The 17,649-nt window shown below is 41.5% G+C and overlaps 1 protein-coding gene across 6 annotated transcripts in view; it reads right to left on the minus strand.

Annotated features, from left to right (window-relative positions):
- The window catches only part of ACVR1 (activin A receptor type 1), a 126,689-nt gene that overhangs the window by 23,439 nt on the left and 85,601 nt on the right, over positions 1-17,649 (minus strand). For 4 of the 6 annotated variants that reach the window (XM_054506208.2, XM_064586567.1, XM_045868824.3 and 1 more), the window contains 4 exons: positions 15,236-15,447; positions 11,735-11,834; positions 8,110-8,256; positions 1,610-1,885 (listed from right to left, as the gene is read on the minus strand). In XM_054506208.2, the coding sequence (XP_054362183.1) occupies positions 1,610-1,885; positions 8,110-8,256; positions 11,735-11,834; positions 15,236-15,447 (735 nt within the window). The remainder of the gene's footprint in view (positions 1-1,609; positions 1,886-8,109; positions 8,257-11,734; positions 11,835-15,235; positions 15,448-17,649) is intronic. The other 2 variants (XM_064586569.1, XM_064586568.1) reach the window with 2 other exon arrangements.

Consider the following 17,649-nt stretch of genomic DNA (forward strand, 5'->3'; position numbering starts at 1 on the left):
TTTATGTTTAAAAATAAGAATAGGGGCGCCTGGGTGGCTCAGTCGGTTAAGCGTCTGCCTTCGGCTCGGGTCATGATCCTGGGGTCCTGGGATCGAGCCCCACGTCGGGCTCCCTGCTCTGCGGGAAGCCTGCTTCTCCCTCTCCTTCTGCCTGCCACTCTGCCTACTTGTGCTCTCTCTCTCTCTCTCTGTGTCAAATAAATAAATAAAATCTTAAAAAAGAAAAAAAAGAATATTATCATTTATATACAAGAGTTAATACTGTCCAAACCTTTATCAGCCTCACAATAACTACAATGATATGAATATAATATAAACCACCCTCTGCCTGCCACTCTGCCTACTTGTGCTCTCTGTCAAATAAAATCTTAAAAAAGAAAAAAAAATTATCATTTATATACAAGAGTTAATACTGTCCAAACCTTTATCAGCCTCACAATAACTACAATGATATGAATATAATATAAACCATTTTTTAATCAAATAGAGTGAGAACTCTCCGTAGTCCACTGAAATGGATAACCAATACAACTGAATACAATTCAGTTCTCATTAGCGTAATTATTCAGCCAGTACCCAAGTTGAATATGGTTTTATATACAGTGTCACTATAAATGAAAATAATCTTATTTATAATGCAATTAAAGCTACACTGAGCATTACCCTAACACCATAGGAATGAGATATCCCAGCAGGGCAAATTGTGAATTGGTTCAGGAATTTTTTTCCTCTTTCTTGACTGATAATTTTGCCATGGTTACAGAAAAACAACTTTAGAAGCCATTTTTAAGATGAACTCATTCCATAGGTTGGTTCTTTTTTTTTTTAAGATTTATTTATTTATTTATTTGGGGGAGAGAGAGAGAGAGAGAGAGTGAGCGGAAGGGAGAGGGAGAAAGAATCGCAAGCAGACTCCACACTGCACGTGGAGCCTGGCGCAGAGCTCAATCTCACGACCCTGTGATCATGACCTGAGCCAAAACCAAGAGTCAGACACTTAACCAACTGAGCCACTTAGGTGCCCCTCATTCCATAGGTTATTTAACTGTATACCTACTTTGTGTAAAGGTTTGAGAAATCAGAATGCTACAGACTATTGGTTGCCTCTGAGGGTGGGCTGGTCAGGAATTGACTGAACGAGCATTTTACCTGAAGTCACCTTCCAAGGTAACGCAAAGGTCTGAATTTCAATAGAGATTTGGATTTTATAGCATTCGTCCAAACTCTGAGAATGTATTACTTAAGATTTGTTTACCCGGAGAGAAAAAAGTCAACAAATAATAGACTCCGGTGCACGACACAGTGGTATACATGCTGAAGTCTTTAGAAGAAAGGGCTCTTTTGTCTGCAGTTCACTTGGGAATGTATCAATAATTAAAGATGGACTGATGAGTGGGGAGGCATGGATATGTGACAACAGTAAAATGTTGATGGAGGAATCTAGGTAGTGGGTATACAGCTGTTCACTGGGACGTTCTTTTGATTTGCCTGCATGCTTGAAAGTCTTCATAACAAGATGTTAGGGGAGGGGGCATGGATGCGACCTAGCTAAACGATGGAATACAACAAAAGTAAAAACTGTAATTAAAAAATATTTTTAAAACTTTACCCAAATCTGCTATGCAACACTGTCCATTCTTCTTAACCAGGATGTTTTTGCTCTTTAAATCTCGATGAGCAATGGCTGGCTTCCCTTGGGTCCCAAATATCTCTATGTGCAAATGTGCAAGACCACTAGCTATGGATAGCACTATTCGCAGGCAGCTAACAGTATCCAGAGTAGTGAGCTGAAGATAGTCGTACAACGATCCCATTTCATGATAATGTGTGATTAACCACAACTGGGTACTGGAGTGTCTTGATGTCATGTCTGAAGCAATAAAACCTGGAGGGAGCAAGAACAAAATTAGCAGACATGTAAGAATTTCACATTATAACTTTTAGTATACAGAAACAGTAACCCATATAATAGATACCACCTGTAACAAAAAATAATTAAACTAACCAACTACCATGAAAGGAGGTTTACAGAGGCATCAACAGAAAAACATAGTACTCTTAATACTACCATAAAAAGGTACTTCTAGTGAATAGGAAATGTCCATATTCATTTTCATTATAAATAATCCTTTAAAAAGATTTTACATTATGTTACGATTCAGATAGGAATAGTATCTTTGCATTTATCCGTAATGATAGTATTAAACTCTTTATCATGTTCATATTCCAAGCGCAGATTATTCATCAGCCACCCAAAAAGAATAAAAAACACAGAATCTAAACATAGAATCTAAACATAAAAAGAAACTAGAATCTAAAACATAGAATCTAGTTCTAGTATTGACTCTGCCTGTGATTTGCTGTATAATACTGGGCAACTCATTTAGGTTCTCTGGATTATCTCTGTTCAGATGTAAGATAAAGGGGTAAGTTTATATTAAATGATTGACTACTCATCAAATAAAAAAGAAAGCAAATATAATAAGCATCTATGATGCTCTTTGTCAGTCACATAGGAAAACCAAGATGATAGTGTTTGTTGGCTAGAAAAGAAGACAGATATAGGAAAGAAAAATTACAATATCATGTAAGGAATATAATGAAAAGTACTGTTAGATCTGCAAAGGGCAACATGAGTCCAGAATAGGGAATCCTAGTAATTCAGACGAGATGTTACAACAGGCTTCCATCGAGAAGTGATAACTGAAGCGGTCTTGAAAAGAAGTGAGATTTGACATGCCAATAAGGAGGTAGGAAGAGAATTTTCTAGACATTGTGAGGGGACCCTTGAGCAAACTGAATAAACTCTATGAAATAAATTGTGATGTATGTCTTGCCTTTCCTGCTACAGACATGCTTTCCACCCACTCACTAGCGCATTCTCTCTCCATATATGTAAACTATACACACACACACACACACACCCCTAATGGACACACTTACAAGCACTGACATCTGGGACTTATAAATAAAAGAATTTTAAGAAGAATATTAAAAAAAAGACAGATGTGGCTTGAGGCAGGATTAAAGGACTTGTAAAAGGATGCGGGAAAATGGACACACGCAGAACATGCCTCACACTTACACAGAGCGTGATATAAAGTTTATGCTGCTTTCATATATATTTTCTCATTGGATTTTTCTCAATACACCAGGAACACAGATATCATTATACTCAGTTTATAAATAATGAAACTGCTGCTAGGAGATGCCAAATTACGCATCTATTAAGTTGTCGCGGACCCCAAGTTTGGTGCTAGCCATCTGGGCACACCACAGCTTGTACAAGAAACTCTGGGAACAAAGAAAGGTCCCCTATTTGACCGTCACCATCATCAAGAACAGAAGCAGCTAAGTAGCTACTGGGACGAACAAGGAGCCAGGCTCAATACTTCTACACACTCTGCACGTAATCCTCCAATACTCATACAGGAAAGAGGCAGAGGGGAGCACTGACATTAAGGCTAGTAATGCTCTCCGACAGCCTGGCTCTAGAACTTGTACTCTTACCCACTACGCCATACTGCCCCCAAACAGGCGGACTTCTACTCAGAGAGAGACAACGTGACACGTGTACCCATGCGCATCTGTGACGTGAACAAAGTAACGTCTCCACACTTGATCCCCTACCTCTCTCTCCCCTGCCCTCCGAGCCAGTTCCCACGGGCAGCCTCAGACTCTCATTCTTTCCCTCCGTCCCGTCTGTGTCTGTGGCCCCACAGCGATTTCTCTTAGAGCCCTACACCGGCCGTAATACGAATAGTCAAAATGTGTACTCAGACATTAGTTATTCTCACTAAAGAAAATGTTTCTAGGGACGCCTGGGTGGCTCGGTCGGTTGGGCGTCTGCCTTCGGCTCAGGTCATGATCCCAGGGTCCTGGGATCGAGTCCCGCATCGGGCTCCCTGCTCCGCAGGGAGCCTGCTTCTCCCTCTGCCTCTGTCTCTCTCTCTCTCTCTGTCTCTCATGAATAAATAAATAAAATCTTTATAAAAAAAAAAAGAAAAGAAAAGAAAATGTTTCTACTTTATCATTCTAAACCAAATGATATTAATCGTTAATGACTTTCAAAAATAAAAATCCTAAACTGTAAGTACCCCTCAAAAGAAATCAAATTACTGTTGTGTATTTACGTAGCCTCTACTGATTTTTCTGCCCAAGGGAGAGCAGCCTCTGATTACATACATACATACATAAATAACAAATAAATACTTATTCTCTCACCTGCCCTAAGTCCCTTAGGTCTTAGAGAAGGATTTTTGTCTGTCCCGTTAATTATGCTCCAGACCTTCTGGAAAAATGACTTTTTAATAGGCAGGACTTTTTTTTTTTTTTTTTTAACTGTTTATCTCCCAAGGGTGAATCACTGAACTACATTTGTTTCAAAATGCAAGAGCATTTTTATGGAATTTTTGCATTTTCCGTCAGAGCACTCTACTGTTAGTGAAGGCTGAACAGGTCCTTATAAGTTGGAACACTGGACGCAGCCACTGGACGTGTTCATAACGGGGAGAGAAAGTGATTAGAGCAAAAGCCTCTTATTTAACAGCCCAAGTCATCCTCCCAGGCTCCCCAGGAAGGAAAATAAAACCCAAAATCTTAAGTGAGGTCATCCATGGCCCTTGTGAGCCTCGCCCTGGCGACTCTCCCAGGAGCCAGGCACCGGGCAGCTATGACAGCTGAGGACTGAGGCCACCACACAGTGGGGCACGGGGGCTGCAGAGCGCTGGGCCCCAAGACTGGCTCCACCATTCCCAAGCTGCGTGACTCACACAAGTCATTTAAAATCTCCACCTCGGTTTCCTCATTCATAAGATAAGGACAACGACATCAGCAACCTCACAGGGGTACTGTGAGAATAGAAGAGTTAATTATAGGTGCAGCGTTTCATAGGATACCTAACACAGGAAGTATCAAGAATAGCTGGTTACTATTACATTTCAGAATAGCTCAGGGTTCAATTAAAGCCGCAGCAATTCTGCAACGTAGTATCTTCTGTGGGTAACTTTCCTTTACTTCCACTTGCTCTAAGGAAAGTCTGATTAACTGGTGAGGCGGTGCCTCTTCAGAGTGCGGAGCGGTTCTAGAGACGGCGGGCGGTTAACAGCTGCACAATGTGAATGTACCCATGTTACCGAACTCTCCCCTTAATAGGACTATAACGGTAAGCTTCATATTTTACTATCATTTTTTTAAAAAGCATGTGAGACGAGACTTTGGAGTAAAATTCTCACATTAATTCAACTCTCTTGGTCTTAGTAATGAGGGAAAGGATGCCAAGAAACATATAACCTTGGCCCAAAGTCACACAGTGGGCCTGTTGGAGGTGCTGAGAGTAGAAACCAGCATCTCCAGCCCCCCGACCACTGTTCCTGCCATCACCCAGCACACCCTCCCGCTACCCCCTTGTCTGTGGACTTCTATACCAGACAGAGCAGAAGGAAGAGTTGAAAGCCAAATCTAGTCATTTGAAAGATACTGTTATAGGGGGATAAACAATGAGGGCCCAGAGTTTTATATGTATGCATATATGTGTAAATGTGTGTGTGTGATGTATCTATTTTGAGGGGCTAGAGTTAGCAATACTCCAGGGGGGGAGGGAAATCATGATCCAAAATTTGATACAAGATGCTCCTTTGACAGAAAAGGAAAAGATCACAGAAAACCTTAAAGCCTCTATATCCAGAAAACTGGTAAAGCAAGGAAAGAACTTCAACCAAGTTGAGACCCCGCCCTCAAAAAAACAGAAACAAAAACAAACCAGTTCATTTCTATGAGCTTTCTTCAAGCCAAAAGAACTACACAGTAAAATCAGTCCATACAGCTTTAAGTATGATGAGGCTACGCAGAAAGACCTCATCAGTAGAGAATTTCCCTGGCTCATCAGGTAATAAGAAATGAACAATGTTTTGCCCTATGTGGTCACACTAAGGGAACCTCACCTCTCACATGAATCATATTGCGAAGGTGACTTTCAAATTTCTCTTATGATTAAATCCAATTTAATAAGTATTTACCGAGCACATAGCATGTGCAAGTACTGTCCTGAGTACTGCATGTGAAGGCAAAAACAATGGAAGTGATCCTTGTCCTCAGTGTATAGTGGAATGGTATCACAGTTCATTTAACTCAAGGGCACTGATAAAGTGACTATTTGCATAGCCCAGCAATATCTAGGGCATTTTGCTCAATGAACCTGTGAGCCCATGGGAACGAGAAGGGGTGCCTGAACATGCCCTTCCTTTAATGAATCTCAGATCCCACATACTTCTTAGAGTATGTGCACCCGCCCATTAAGAGTCATTCCACTGTTAAAAAAATGTACTTCCTGCACATCCCAGCTTCTAACGCAACTGACTCTTTATCTGTGGCTCAACCTGTCTGTCCCAGTATCAGAGGGAAAAGTGGGACATTTGAAGGTAATTTTGACTGTGGATGAATCTTCACCTCATACTCTCATTATCGAATCACAATTCCACTAGTTAACTACCACATAAAGTACAGAACTGTGGTTAAGAGACACACTGCCCAGTGTGACTCTCAGCTCCACGATTTGACCTGATGAGTGATGCTAACCTCCCACCTTGGTCACCTCATCAGTTAAAACTAGAAAAACAAGAGTACCTACCCCCTTATGACTGTGGGGAAGCTGAAAGGAGAAAATGCACATGACGTACTTCAAGCAGTGATTCCTGCACAGTAACGATCGTCGCTGTTACACATACGCATCTAACTGTGCCACAAGCTTGTGTGCGATCAGTTACAGCACAGCTGCAAAGTGAGGGGGTGCATAAATCCACTGGGAGAAACTGGAAGGGAACTGAGACACTGTGATAGAAGGAGGGGTGGTTGGAGTGTGGGGTGGGGATCATGCGTGATCAAGACCACAAACAACGGCACAGACACTTGAATGTTCATGGCGATCCCAAAAAGTGGCAAATATCCAAAGTGGCTGCCATCTGGGGATATTCGTAGAGAAAATCTGAGACTCCTTGGGACCCCAACAAATAAGGAGTCTGGAATGCCAGGCCCAGAAGGCACAAATGTTAGGCAGTGGAGGAGTCGTCAGAAACACTTGGAGGAGGATCTCAGCTACCCAATGAAAGATAACTCAGGGTGGCAAGATGGACTGGAGATGGGAGACCACCAGCAACGATATGAGCAAGGAGGACTGGGTGACAGCAAGGGCCCCACAGGTAAGGCAAGGGGAGAAGACAACCGCAGAAACACACAACTCTAAGATGGAACACACCGCCGTGCTTTAGACAACTGTCGAACTGTTCTTGGCAGACAACCTAACTCAGGTGTAATACTAAATTGGCAGTAACAGAATAGAAATAAATTCTGGCAATGACCTTCTGATGAGCCAAATCTCCTCCAATAGCCATGAAGTGGCCAACACTATCCTGTAGAGTCAATTTCTCTATAAACTTTATATCCACTATTTAAGAGGCACTCTGGGCAGCATTCATCATACATGTATTAGTATAAACACATAGAGAGAAACTTTCCAAAACCACACAAGTCAAAGGGAACAAGGACATTCTCATCCCTTATACCTCCACAGCAGTATTTCAATGGACTCTTCACAGATTTCACAAATGGTTCTAAGCTTTAGTTCCCAAATTAAAATGGATGCTAAATCCCTCTGTAAATCTGGGCTTTAAAAACCATGCCTAGTTTGAGGGAACGTGCATTTAATTACGATGTCCCTGGGAGCTGTGAATCTCTAGGAAATCGTCCAAAGAGCTTTCTTAGTTTGATTCAATAAATATTCAAAAAGGGTGCGGTAAGTAGAACAACGGATGAAGCCTTGAAGTGAACAATATGGGGTAAATTCTTGTTGCTTAAATAACAACCTACAGAATAAGAATTAGCAATAATGATTTCATTTTCATCATCCAGAGAATCTTCAAACTCAGCTTCTTTGCAGATTTCAACAAGAAATTAGTGTTAAAAGAAAATTAAACATGACATAAATGCCGATGATTCCTATTATCACTTTTCAGGGGAGACTTGCAAATTCACATACACCAAATCGGAGAGGGCAAAGGTAGGCAATTATTTCTTTCTAGATAAAATTAATGAGGTGATTATCTTTGTACTTACCCAAAATATTTTCATGCCTCAGCATCACAGTGTTGTACAATTCTGTTTCCCTGAACCATGACTTCTCATCCCGGGAGGAGAAGATCTTCACAGCGACGTTCTCCCCTTGCCAACTGCCCCTCCACACCTCACCATACCTGCCTTTCCCTGGGGAGAGCAACACAGAGGTGACATGGGAGGGAGCCAATACATTTCTTGCCTGCAACTCTTACCCCCTCCCTTTGTGTACCTGAAAAAACTTAATCTGGGGATCTAAATACCACAACCTTTCGCCTGTGAAGCCATACAAAAGTAAGATGGAACCTGCCCCTCCAGCCACCCACTGCCATAGCAAATCCAACACCCTCAGTATCAACATTGTACAATTAGCTGCTAATTACAAGGTTTACAGTTAAATTCCTCTATCAAAAGGTATGAAACATATATGGTTTTTAAAAGCACACGGAAGTTATTAAAACTAACAAAATGGTACAGAGTATTCGATTCCAATGTGCTAAAAGCCAAAAAAAAAAAAAAAGCACATGTGGCTAAACTGAATAGCTGACTGGATTTCCTTCCCCTCATACGAGGTCAACGCGGACATTTTCATGGGAGTCCAAATTTGTGAACTTACATATGCATTTATGTTTTTCATAAGGGAGACGATTAAGTTTGAGATCTGTGTTCTGAAGGATCCAAAAAAATACACACACCACACACACACACACACAAAACAATGCTGTGGAGGAGACCGACAAGCAGCCACTACCTTCCCTAAAGGATTTCTTGGCAGCGGATCTATTTCAAAAGAGGATTTGCAGAGTCTTAAAACACATAATCCCAGAACAGTTCTGATTCCTGACACTGGTCATGGGTATTTGCTTGTCAGACAGCCCCTGGGATGCCAGAAGTGGGCCACACTGAAAGGGCCCCTTGGAGAAAGCATTTCCCAGATCTCGGCGACTCTAGTTTGTGATCAGCTCTGTGGGGTGCATGTCCCCTCCTGCAGCAGCAACACCACTGTCAGCCTGTCAGTGACATGCTCCCTCCTCCGTTCTTCTCCTTCACTACAGGTAGGGGGGATCAGGGAGGCTGGGAGGAGCAGGTAATTACCACAAGACTACGGGGATCAACACGGGGTATAATCAGGGTGAAGACGCACGCGGCGCCTAGATAACGATGCAGCGGGAGATACACCTCGCAGGGCAGCAGGGCGTTCTCCCAGGCAAGGGGCTGCTGGGAGTCACGGCTCGTAATCAGCAGCTGCAGCACCACCTGCACACCCGTGAATACCGCTCTTTGCTCACAGACTAAGCCACGAGAACCCAAACATGGAGAAAGAAATCCCCTATCCAGGGGATTAGGTCCTGACACAAAATCAAAACCACTCAATCTAGACTCCCTCCTGACAAACAATGTCCCTATGAAATACCAATGACTAATCCAAAAGGATGTTAAATGTGGCCACTAAGTCATCATTGTAGGCTGCTGTCAGGTCGCAAAAATAGTATTTAGAGCAGGACTAATTTTAATACAGTCATAGCAATTGCCCAGCATTTGGAGTTCAAGATGAAGGCCAGTGCTAAGACACTACAAACAGGCTGCTGGGAAACAGTATGCTGAGCTTTTCCTGCCTTTGGTTACATTTTGTATCTTTATTTGCCCTTTGTCCTCATACAGTCTCATTAGGAAGGAGAGAAAAAAATATCCTGGAGAATTGTATACATTACAATAAAGTTGCCTTAAATCTTTTTTTTTTTTTTTTTAAGGAAACAGAGATGGATGTCAGGATAAGTAAGTAGACAGATTTAAAATAGAAACCTACTTCAATGGTTTTCAAATGCTTTTAAGTTGTCAAATGCTTTTTAGAAATGCAACCTTATTCAGAAGTTCCTAAAAACAGAAGCAGAACTGCCCAAACATACAGGGCACGGAGCCCCCATGGGAATCCATAAAGTATCTGAAATTTGGGGGGTTCACGAATCACTATCTGGTAACAACTGATCATGTCCAACTTTGAACCCAAAATGGTAACATACTATCCAAGCAGTTCATCACATACATTTTTATTCAAGGCTGTACCACATGAACACTAACTATAAGCTACTGAAATGGCATTGCTTTTATGAAAGTCTTTAGCACTGAACCAACAAAATGCTATAATTGAATTTACACGATTTCCAAAAATGCTCAAGCATATCTACACTACCAGAAACAGTATGTGTTTGTAAAGGTACAATACTGTTTTGCCCTTTGGACTCTGGGGTTGGGCTCTGCAAACTGATACGGACATCGGCGGCTCTTTGAATGGTGAGTGGCCACGGGACAGGAGGGCAGGAGTAAGCAAGACAGGCAAGCAGCCCCTGTCACTGCCTTCTCACTCCTACCCCAATACCCCTGTTCCTAAGCAAACTGGATGTCAGGCAGTACACGAGGACAACCCCGGTTGCACACAGTGGGCACATTTGGGGTGTTTCCATTTGTGTTTTCTCTGCTCACAGTCCACGGTGGAAGAGAAGCGTAGTTTGAGCTCAAGTGTCACCTGCAGGCACACAAGTGACCAGCGGGAGCCTCTTGCCTTTGCTCTGGGTCTGCGACCACTGGGACTGTGTCTGAGCCACACATCATGCTTCTCTTCCACCAGCGGTAAAGGCAGCTTACGACGTCCAGCTACCTCCCAAAAGCCAAGGATGGGACGACCGGAGCTGCCGTGAAAAGAAACCAGGAGAACTAGGAAGAGAGTGTGGAGACACGGCCAACCATCACCACCCCCTGGGCATCCCTACATGCTGCCCAAAAAGAAATTAATGACAACTACCACGTGACTTGCAAATACCTGCCAAATACAAGTGAAACTAATAAAACTCAGGACTTGCCCTCCAAAAAAGGCATTTGTACCATCTTCCCAGAGGGCAACCAGCAATTTATAAACAAGCCATAAAAAGGTCACAAATTTTGACCCAGGAACCCCAACTCCTGGGAATTTATTTTGAGTACTCGAAAGGTGCAATGCATGCAAAAGCTTTCTCAAGTAGTACTGTTACGATTCAGTGATCATTCAGAAGACCATTGTTACACAATCTTTTAAAATATTTGTGATGTGTACAGATATATGGAAATGTCTATGAGCTTAAAACTGAAAGAAGGGACATAAACTGTATACACATTATGAATGCATCTATATATAAACATGTTCCTAGATAGGGAAAATATGAGAGGCCATAGAGAAATGGATATTGCTCTTGTTTAAACAAAGCAATTATAAAGGTAGCTTTGGTAAATTTATCTCAGTATTTTTAAAGGCAGTGGGAGAGTGAGAGGGCTTGGAGAATTGCCATAGGCAAGTGTATTGTCCAAACGCCTACTCCCCTCAGATCGCTCAATGCCTGCAGCAGTCAGAAGCAGCAATGCTAATTCATTTCTCAGGCCTTCCTGTCATCCCAAAGGGTCTACTTGCAACTAGCCACACATTCCTTGGACAAGAATTCCAACAATAGGAGGTGCTCCGACGCAAGTCACGGAGACCAGATACGGAGCCACACCGTCTCCTGTCATTTCACGAGCAACAGGTAACACAAGTTCCATCCTGCTTCTACAGCCACTGTTAACATTGCATACAACCCACAAAGAAGAGAAAAAAGATTACCGACACACTCCAACAGTGTGATCTGACGAGCCACTGTTCTTTGTACCAGAAAAGGGAGACCAGAGCCGCTTCCTGACGTACATGAATGATCCAATAAATCCTGTGGTTCAAGACAAGGAGAAAAAGAAACTACTGAGAAACAGTTCCCAGTTTAGAGTACAAGCATGCATATCACTGTAACTCGCACGGAGAAGCCAATCCTGGATATGGGGCCCGTTAGTGTGCGTGGACCACTGGAGAAAGAATGGGTTTTCTTAGGAAAACCAGAAGCTGGCCCTTTTTATGATAGGTTTTCCTGAGGGATAAGTAGTCTTTTCTTGCATCCAGAGTTTTAGAATAAAAAAAAAATATTAAAAAAAAAAAAAAAAGCTGGGTGGACAAGGTCAAAGATGCAAGTCAGAAAGTCCAAGAAGCAGGGCTGAGCGTAAGGGGAAACAGTAGAAAGAGGAGCAAACAGAGCAGAAAGAGGGGAAGGGCCTTCAAGTCCAAGGCCTGGGCATAACTAACCATGTTCTGCTCTTCTCATAAGTATCTATGAAAAGATTCACTTTAGTTGACATGCCAACTAAGGAACTCTAACAAGGAACAAACAAATCAGGAATAAGGAACAAACAACTCTAATGTTGTTTCTATTGCAAAGGCTCCAGTGGCCACGTGGGTCATCTAGCTGGTACACTCAAGCAGAGGGGCCACCTGGACGGGTCACCCTTTAGGTAGGTGAGGAACAAAAGCATCACAAAACCTAACCCTCAGTGTCATTTCTAGGTGTGAATTATCTACAAATCAGAGAGGGGGGAAAAAAACAAAAAACAACAACAACATAAAACCATGCCCCAAACCTACTTCTAAAAATGAACATATTGTGAAAAAAATTCCCAATTAGTTCATTCGCTAAGTTCTTCCTTTTGATTCTCAGTGCAAGCCAAGGAGTAGATGTCTCTTTGTAACAGGAATGGATTATTTGGAATACACGGTATTGTGCCCATGGTGATGGTTGTAAGGTTGCGGTAGCGTTGAGCTAACATTCCCCAAAGCTCATTCTTTCCCAAACATTTTAGCTGGCCTGTTAAAGCAATACATTGATTTGTGTGAATTTCATCTTTTTTTTACTTACTCTGAGCACCACTGTGAAGTACTGTTGATCAGCAAAATTACCAAAATCTGAACATCCAAAGGAAGATATTTAGAATCCTTAAAAACCACAAAATGGATAATCAACAAGAAATTGAATGTAGATGAAGTAGTTTCACATCTCCCTAACCATCTCTTTTGCTGTTCTTTTTTCTCGTTATTCATTCACTTTTTTTGAGAGAATAATTCTGAAAATTAAACAAATGTTTTTTTTCATAATGTATAATCGTGATTTTAAATCTAGTTCATAGACTTAAGGCAGGGGGTGGCTTCAGCCGAAGACTAACAAACATCTACTTCAACTTCTGGACCCCAAGGCTTCTTTTTCAATATAGGAGGCTGTTCAGTGAGATAGGCTTTGTTGAATTACATAAATGAGCTTATCACTTAAATAAGAAAGTATATAGGCCAATAACGACAGCTTGTTTTAAACAGTGTTCTTTGCTGTGTTGTCATCGCGATATACTGTCCCCTAACATAGTTGAGTTGAGAACACTATTTTAGCTTCCACTCCCATTCCTCTTCCAAACTTGGAGAAGCTACTTAAACAGTGATTTACACCAGATATCCCTATCATCAGCCATGGTGGTTAGCAGTTCTGGGGAATGGAATTCGACTAATCTCCTTTAGAATCTTGCTTTGCTAAAGCTTTGCCAGGATTCAGCTTCATATCTTGCTACTAACTCAATAAACTCACTGAATTTTCCTTAATATGGGAAACAAACTTCTAAGTACATTTCTAATGAAAAACTGTATTTCTCTACTTTGGGAAACAGAACATCCTCATCTCCTCTCTTCTCCAGTTCCGCCATACCACAATCTAAACAGGTAGGTAAAAGAAAGAAAACGAGGTTCCTTCCCGCTTCACATACACAAATGTACACTTGACTGGTGGCCCAAGGATGGGGAAGGCGGGAGGATGGGATATTTCTCAGCCTGTATCAGCCACCACCAGACGTTTTAACAACTCGCCAAGGTTGGTCCAAGAATAATACCTGAGTTACAGAGACTGGTGAGGGTGGGTCTTCTCCAGCAGAGAGGAAGCTGGAGAGCAAGCTTACCTGCAGACCTACCATACACTCGTAAGCTTGTCGTCTAGCAGAACAAGACTTAATACGAGATGATCTTAGCTGACGCATGGCCATGACATTAAATAACACTGGATCACATTAGAAAGTTACTACCTTGATGGCCTTCCATCAAATATGACAAGGAGAGTCTCGACTGGGTATCAGCCTGTCTTTAATACCTAACACTCACAAATCTTCACCTTTTTCAGAAGAGGCATCAGACTCAGCATAGGATCGCTTCAGAATGTTATCAGTTCTCTTTTGCATTTTATGGTAACCTATTTATAGCAAGTGGTTCCCTTTTCTCACTTAAAGTTTAAAGTTCCTTTCAAATTGACACTTGACAATTTTTAAAAGTAAAAAAAGAAAGACACTTTTTCATGTGATTTCATCATTGAAAAATATGCAAAGAATAACTTTAAAACATATAAACACAATGGTGTCTGACCCTGAGCCATCCATGAGGGTAGCTACTAGCCACATATTAACTTTTAGCAAGTGAAATGTGGTTAGTCTGAACTGATATATGCTGTGAGTGTAACATATGCACCGTATTTTTAAAACGTAGTTCAAAAAAAAAGAAAGAATGTAAAATAGCACGTTTATAATTCTTTCTGATTAATGATTATATGTTGAAATGGTAGTAACGATATACGTTAGGTCAAATATGTTGTTAAAATTAATATCACCTATGGTGGGGGGGTTTTAAACTTTTTTTTAAGTGGCCACTAGAAAATTTAAAATTACAGATGTGGCACACCTATTCCTATTGGATAGCACTGATTTAACCAAAAGACTACGCTCCACAAGGGGGCAGCACAGGAGCGTGAAAAGTTTAATAGCTGCTTTTTTTGGATGTCAAGTTTAAAGTCTTAAATTACAGGGTGTTAAAATAATCTAGAAGGGAAACTGATTTTAATATTAAGCAAAGGTGCTTTTTTTGAAAGCACTTTTATTGCTAAAGATAGAGTAACTGAGTTACTCCAAAGCCCCCCGCCCAAAATTATAGGCAACCGTTCCCTGCACCTTTTCCCTTATTCCCAAAAGAAAAATACCTACCAAGAATCCACTAAAATAAATCCCCTCCCTCGCTGAAAATAAATGTCTGTCTAAAATAAATGTTCTCACATAGGGGAGACCAAACAGGTGCCAACACAGGCTTGCCTAGGACTCAAGTGACCAGTGGTACGTTTGCGCACTGTCCAGTCCCCAGCTACTGGTCAGCATCTCGCGGTGAAATTAAGAATGCATGTTTAGCCATCTTTGGTATGCTTGGGCTTCCCTGGGGTCTCAAACTCACTGCTAAAGTGCTGTCTCCAACATTGGTGGTGATGAGCCCTTCGATGGTGCCGTACTCCACATCTCTGGGATTGAGGCGTTCTTGGTTGCGCCTTTTAAATTTTCGGAGAGCCACTCCCAGTAGGCAAGCTAGAAGGCATACTGCAAATACTACGGACAGAATAATGAGGCCGACCTCCAAGTGGAAATTCTGTGCTCCAGGAAAGGATTTCCCTGGAGATGGGGGAGAAAAGGAATGCAATTGGCTGTAAGGCTCACGGTTTACTTATTATTTAGCACAACCGATACCTAACGAGTAGCTCCTGAGCCTGACCACCTGGTCTCCCAAGTCACAACTGTTATAAACTAAAATACTTCAATACTTCCTAACACCTGAACAACGGCCTGGTCGTCTGAACCATTATTCATTTAGGTACAACTGGAGTTTGAAAAAATCCACCGAGAACCAACCATATTGATGCACATATGTGGAAGTACATTTATGATATGAAGTAGTACTCTGGTACTACTCTTATTAAGGCAGATTTGATCTGTACAAATGTTTTATCCTTAGCCCTCACAGACAGAGATTATGATGAAATATTCCTATGAGAAAGTGCTATCTGAGTTAAAAACAAATTACCCAATCTGTGGTCTCTCTCCTCAGTGTATCTTGGATGTCTACCACTGAATTCTCATTGATCTTTCCACATCACGATTTCTGCCTAGGAACCGATTCATTCATCTGTTCTTTTACTCACTTATTCAATATCCACTCACTCAAAACATTCATTCACTGATTCACTCACTCGCCTAATCACTCATTCACCCCCTCGCTTGGCATTATCACATTACCCATTCAAACATCCGTGCATTACCACTTGGGCAAATAACACACAAAGACTTTCTACTTGCCTAGTGAGTTAAATAAAAAAATTTCTTGGTTGGATAGCGATGGTCCATAATTAAAAGGTCCCCAACCAATAATCATCTCTGAATGACAGACCCCTTAGGACATGGTGTCACCAAAAGCCCTGTTCTTCCTCACATAGGCCTCTTCCACGTCTCTGCCTCCTTCCACAATCCACAATCCTTCCGCAAGCCTGACAGCCTTTATACATGTCTTTTAACTTTCCAAATCCAAATTAATCAACGACTTGGCACATAATACCCGATAGTACATGTCATTTGTACGATAAAGTGTAAAACTAATTATATACAACATTAAATTATAAATATGGTGCCTCCCTAATTGAATTAGAAATTCCTTAAGTAAAGAAAATAAATTTTCTATTACAACTTGGAGTCTTGCGAAGTGTTCTGCAGATTAGGAACTTTCCGTACTGTAGGTGTAACTTCTCTGTGAGTGCAGATACTTCTTCACGGCCATCCACTCCATTAATTACAATTTAATTCAAAAAGGTTAAGAGTAAAGTTTACTCCATCAGGTACCCTTTTAGTTTTAGCTATTTAAATACTTAATCTCTCTTTTAAAAATCTTCTTTTATTATTCAACCCCATTTGCGTATCAGAATTAACACTTCCTATATGCCTTCAGGTCATCACCATAACTGAAATACTGCACAGCAGAATCCTGTATCCGTTTTTTTTCCTTTTTCTTTTTTTCCTTTTTCTCTCTCTTCCCCTGCTAGCTGACATTTCTGGCAGTGGGCGATCCTAGTAGCCTCTCCCACTCCACTTTTTTGGTTTGTTTCTTCCTTGGTGAGTGCAAAATTAAGTAATTACGCCAATTAAAAATGTCCTATAGGTTAAGAGAATCAACTGGCTTGGAATGAGCCGACAAAGACTAAGGAACATAAATGTTTGTAGGGACTCTGAGATAGCAAATTAGGGCTCATTTTATGGGGTAACAGTTTCAGAGGAAGACTGATTTCCACTGGATTTGGAATCCATACACATACGACACAGAGAAGATTCCACACAAACTACAAGGTTCATGTGAACTTGGACCCAGCTTCAAGATTCTGTGATGGTTCACTGGGAAATCAGATGTGGGAGCAAAGGTTAGTGAGGCTTTGTCTCCTTCCTCATAAAGAAGGAAACCTATTCCACTCAGCCACCAGAGGCTTATGTTTCGTTTTCCTTCCTACACACTCAACATCGAGATGAATATTCACCAAGCACAACTGTTTCAGAAATTATGAAATCATGGCTCCTGAAGAGAAAGAGGAGCTGTTCACCTGCACATGACTACCAAGAGAGATCTAGCCAGCCAAGCCATCCCCAAGATAGCCATTACCTTGCTCACTTACGCAAAGATATCTATCCTCCCTTTAGACTCCAAAAGGCCATGCCTTTCCCTTCCTCACCTAGAGCTACCTTTCTTGTCACTCATGGCCTCTAGTTCAAAGAGTAGGAGGAAAGCCTCGTGGCTATTTCCATCTTTAACCCACACAGAATCAGAACACCACCAAC

The sequence above is a fragment of the Mirounga angustirostris genome, unplaced genomic scaffold (assembly GCF_029215605.1).
Source record: "Mirounga angustirostris isolate CCGP_5_RB_7025 unplaced genomic scaffold, mMirAng1.0.hap1 SCAF_3, whole genome shotgun sequence".
NCBI lineage: Eukaryota > Metazoa > Chordata > Mammalia > Carnivora > Phocidae > Mirounga > Mirounga angustirostris.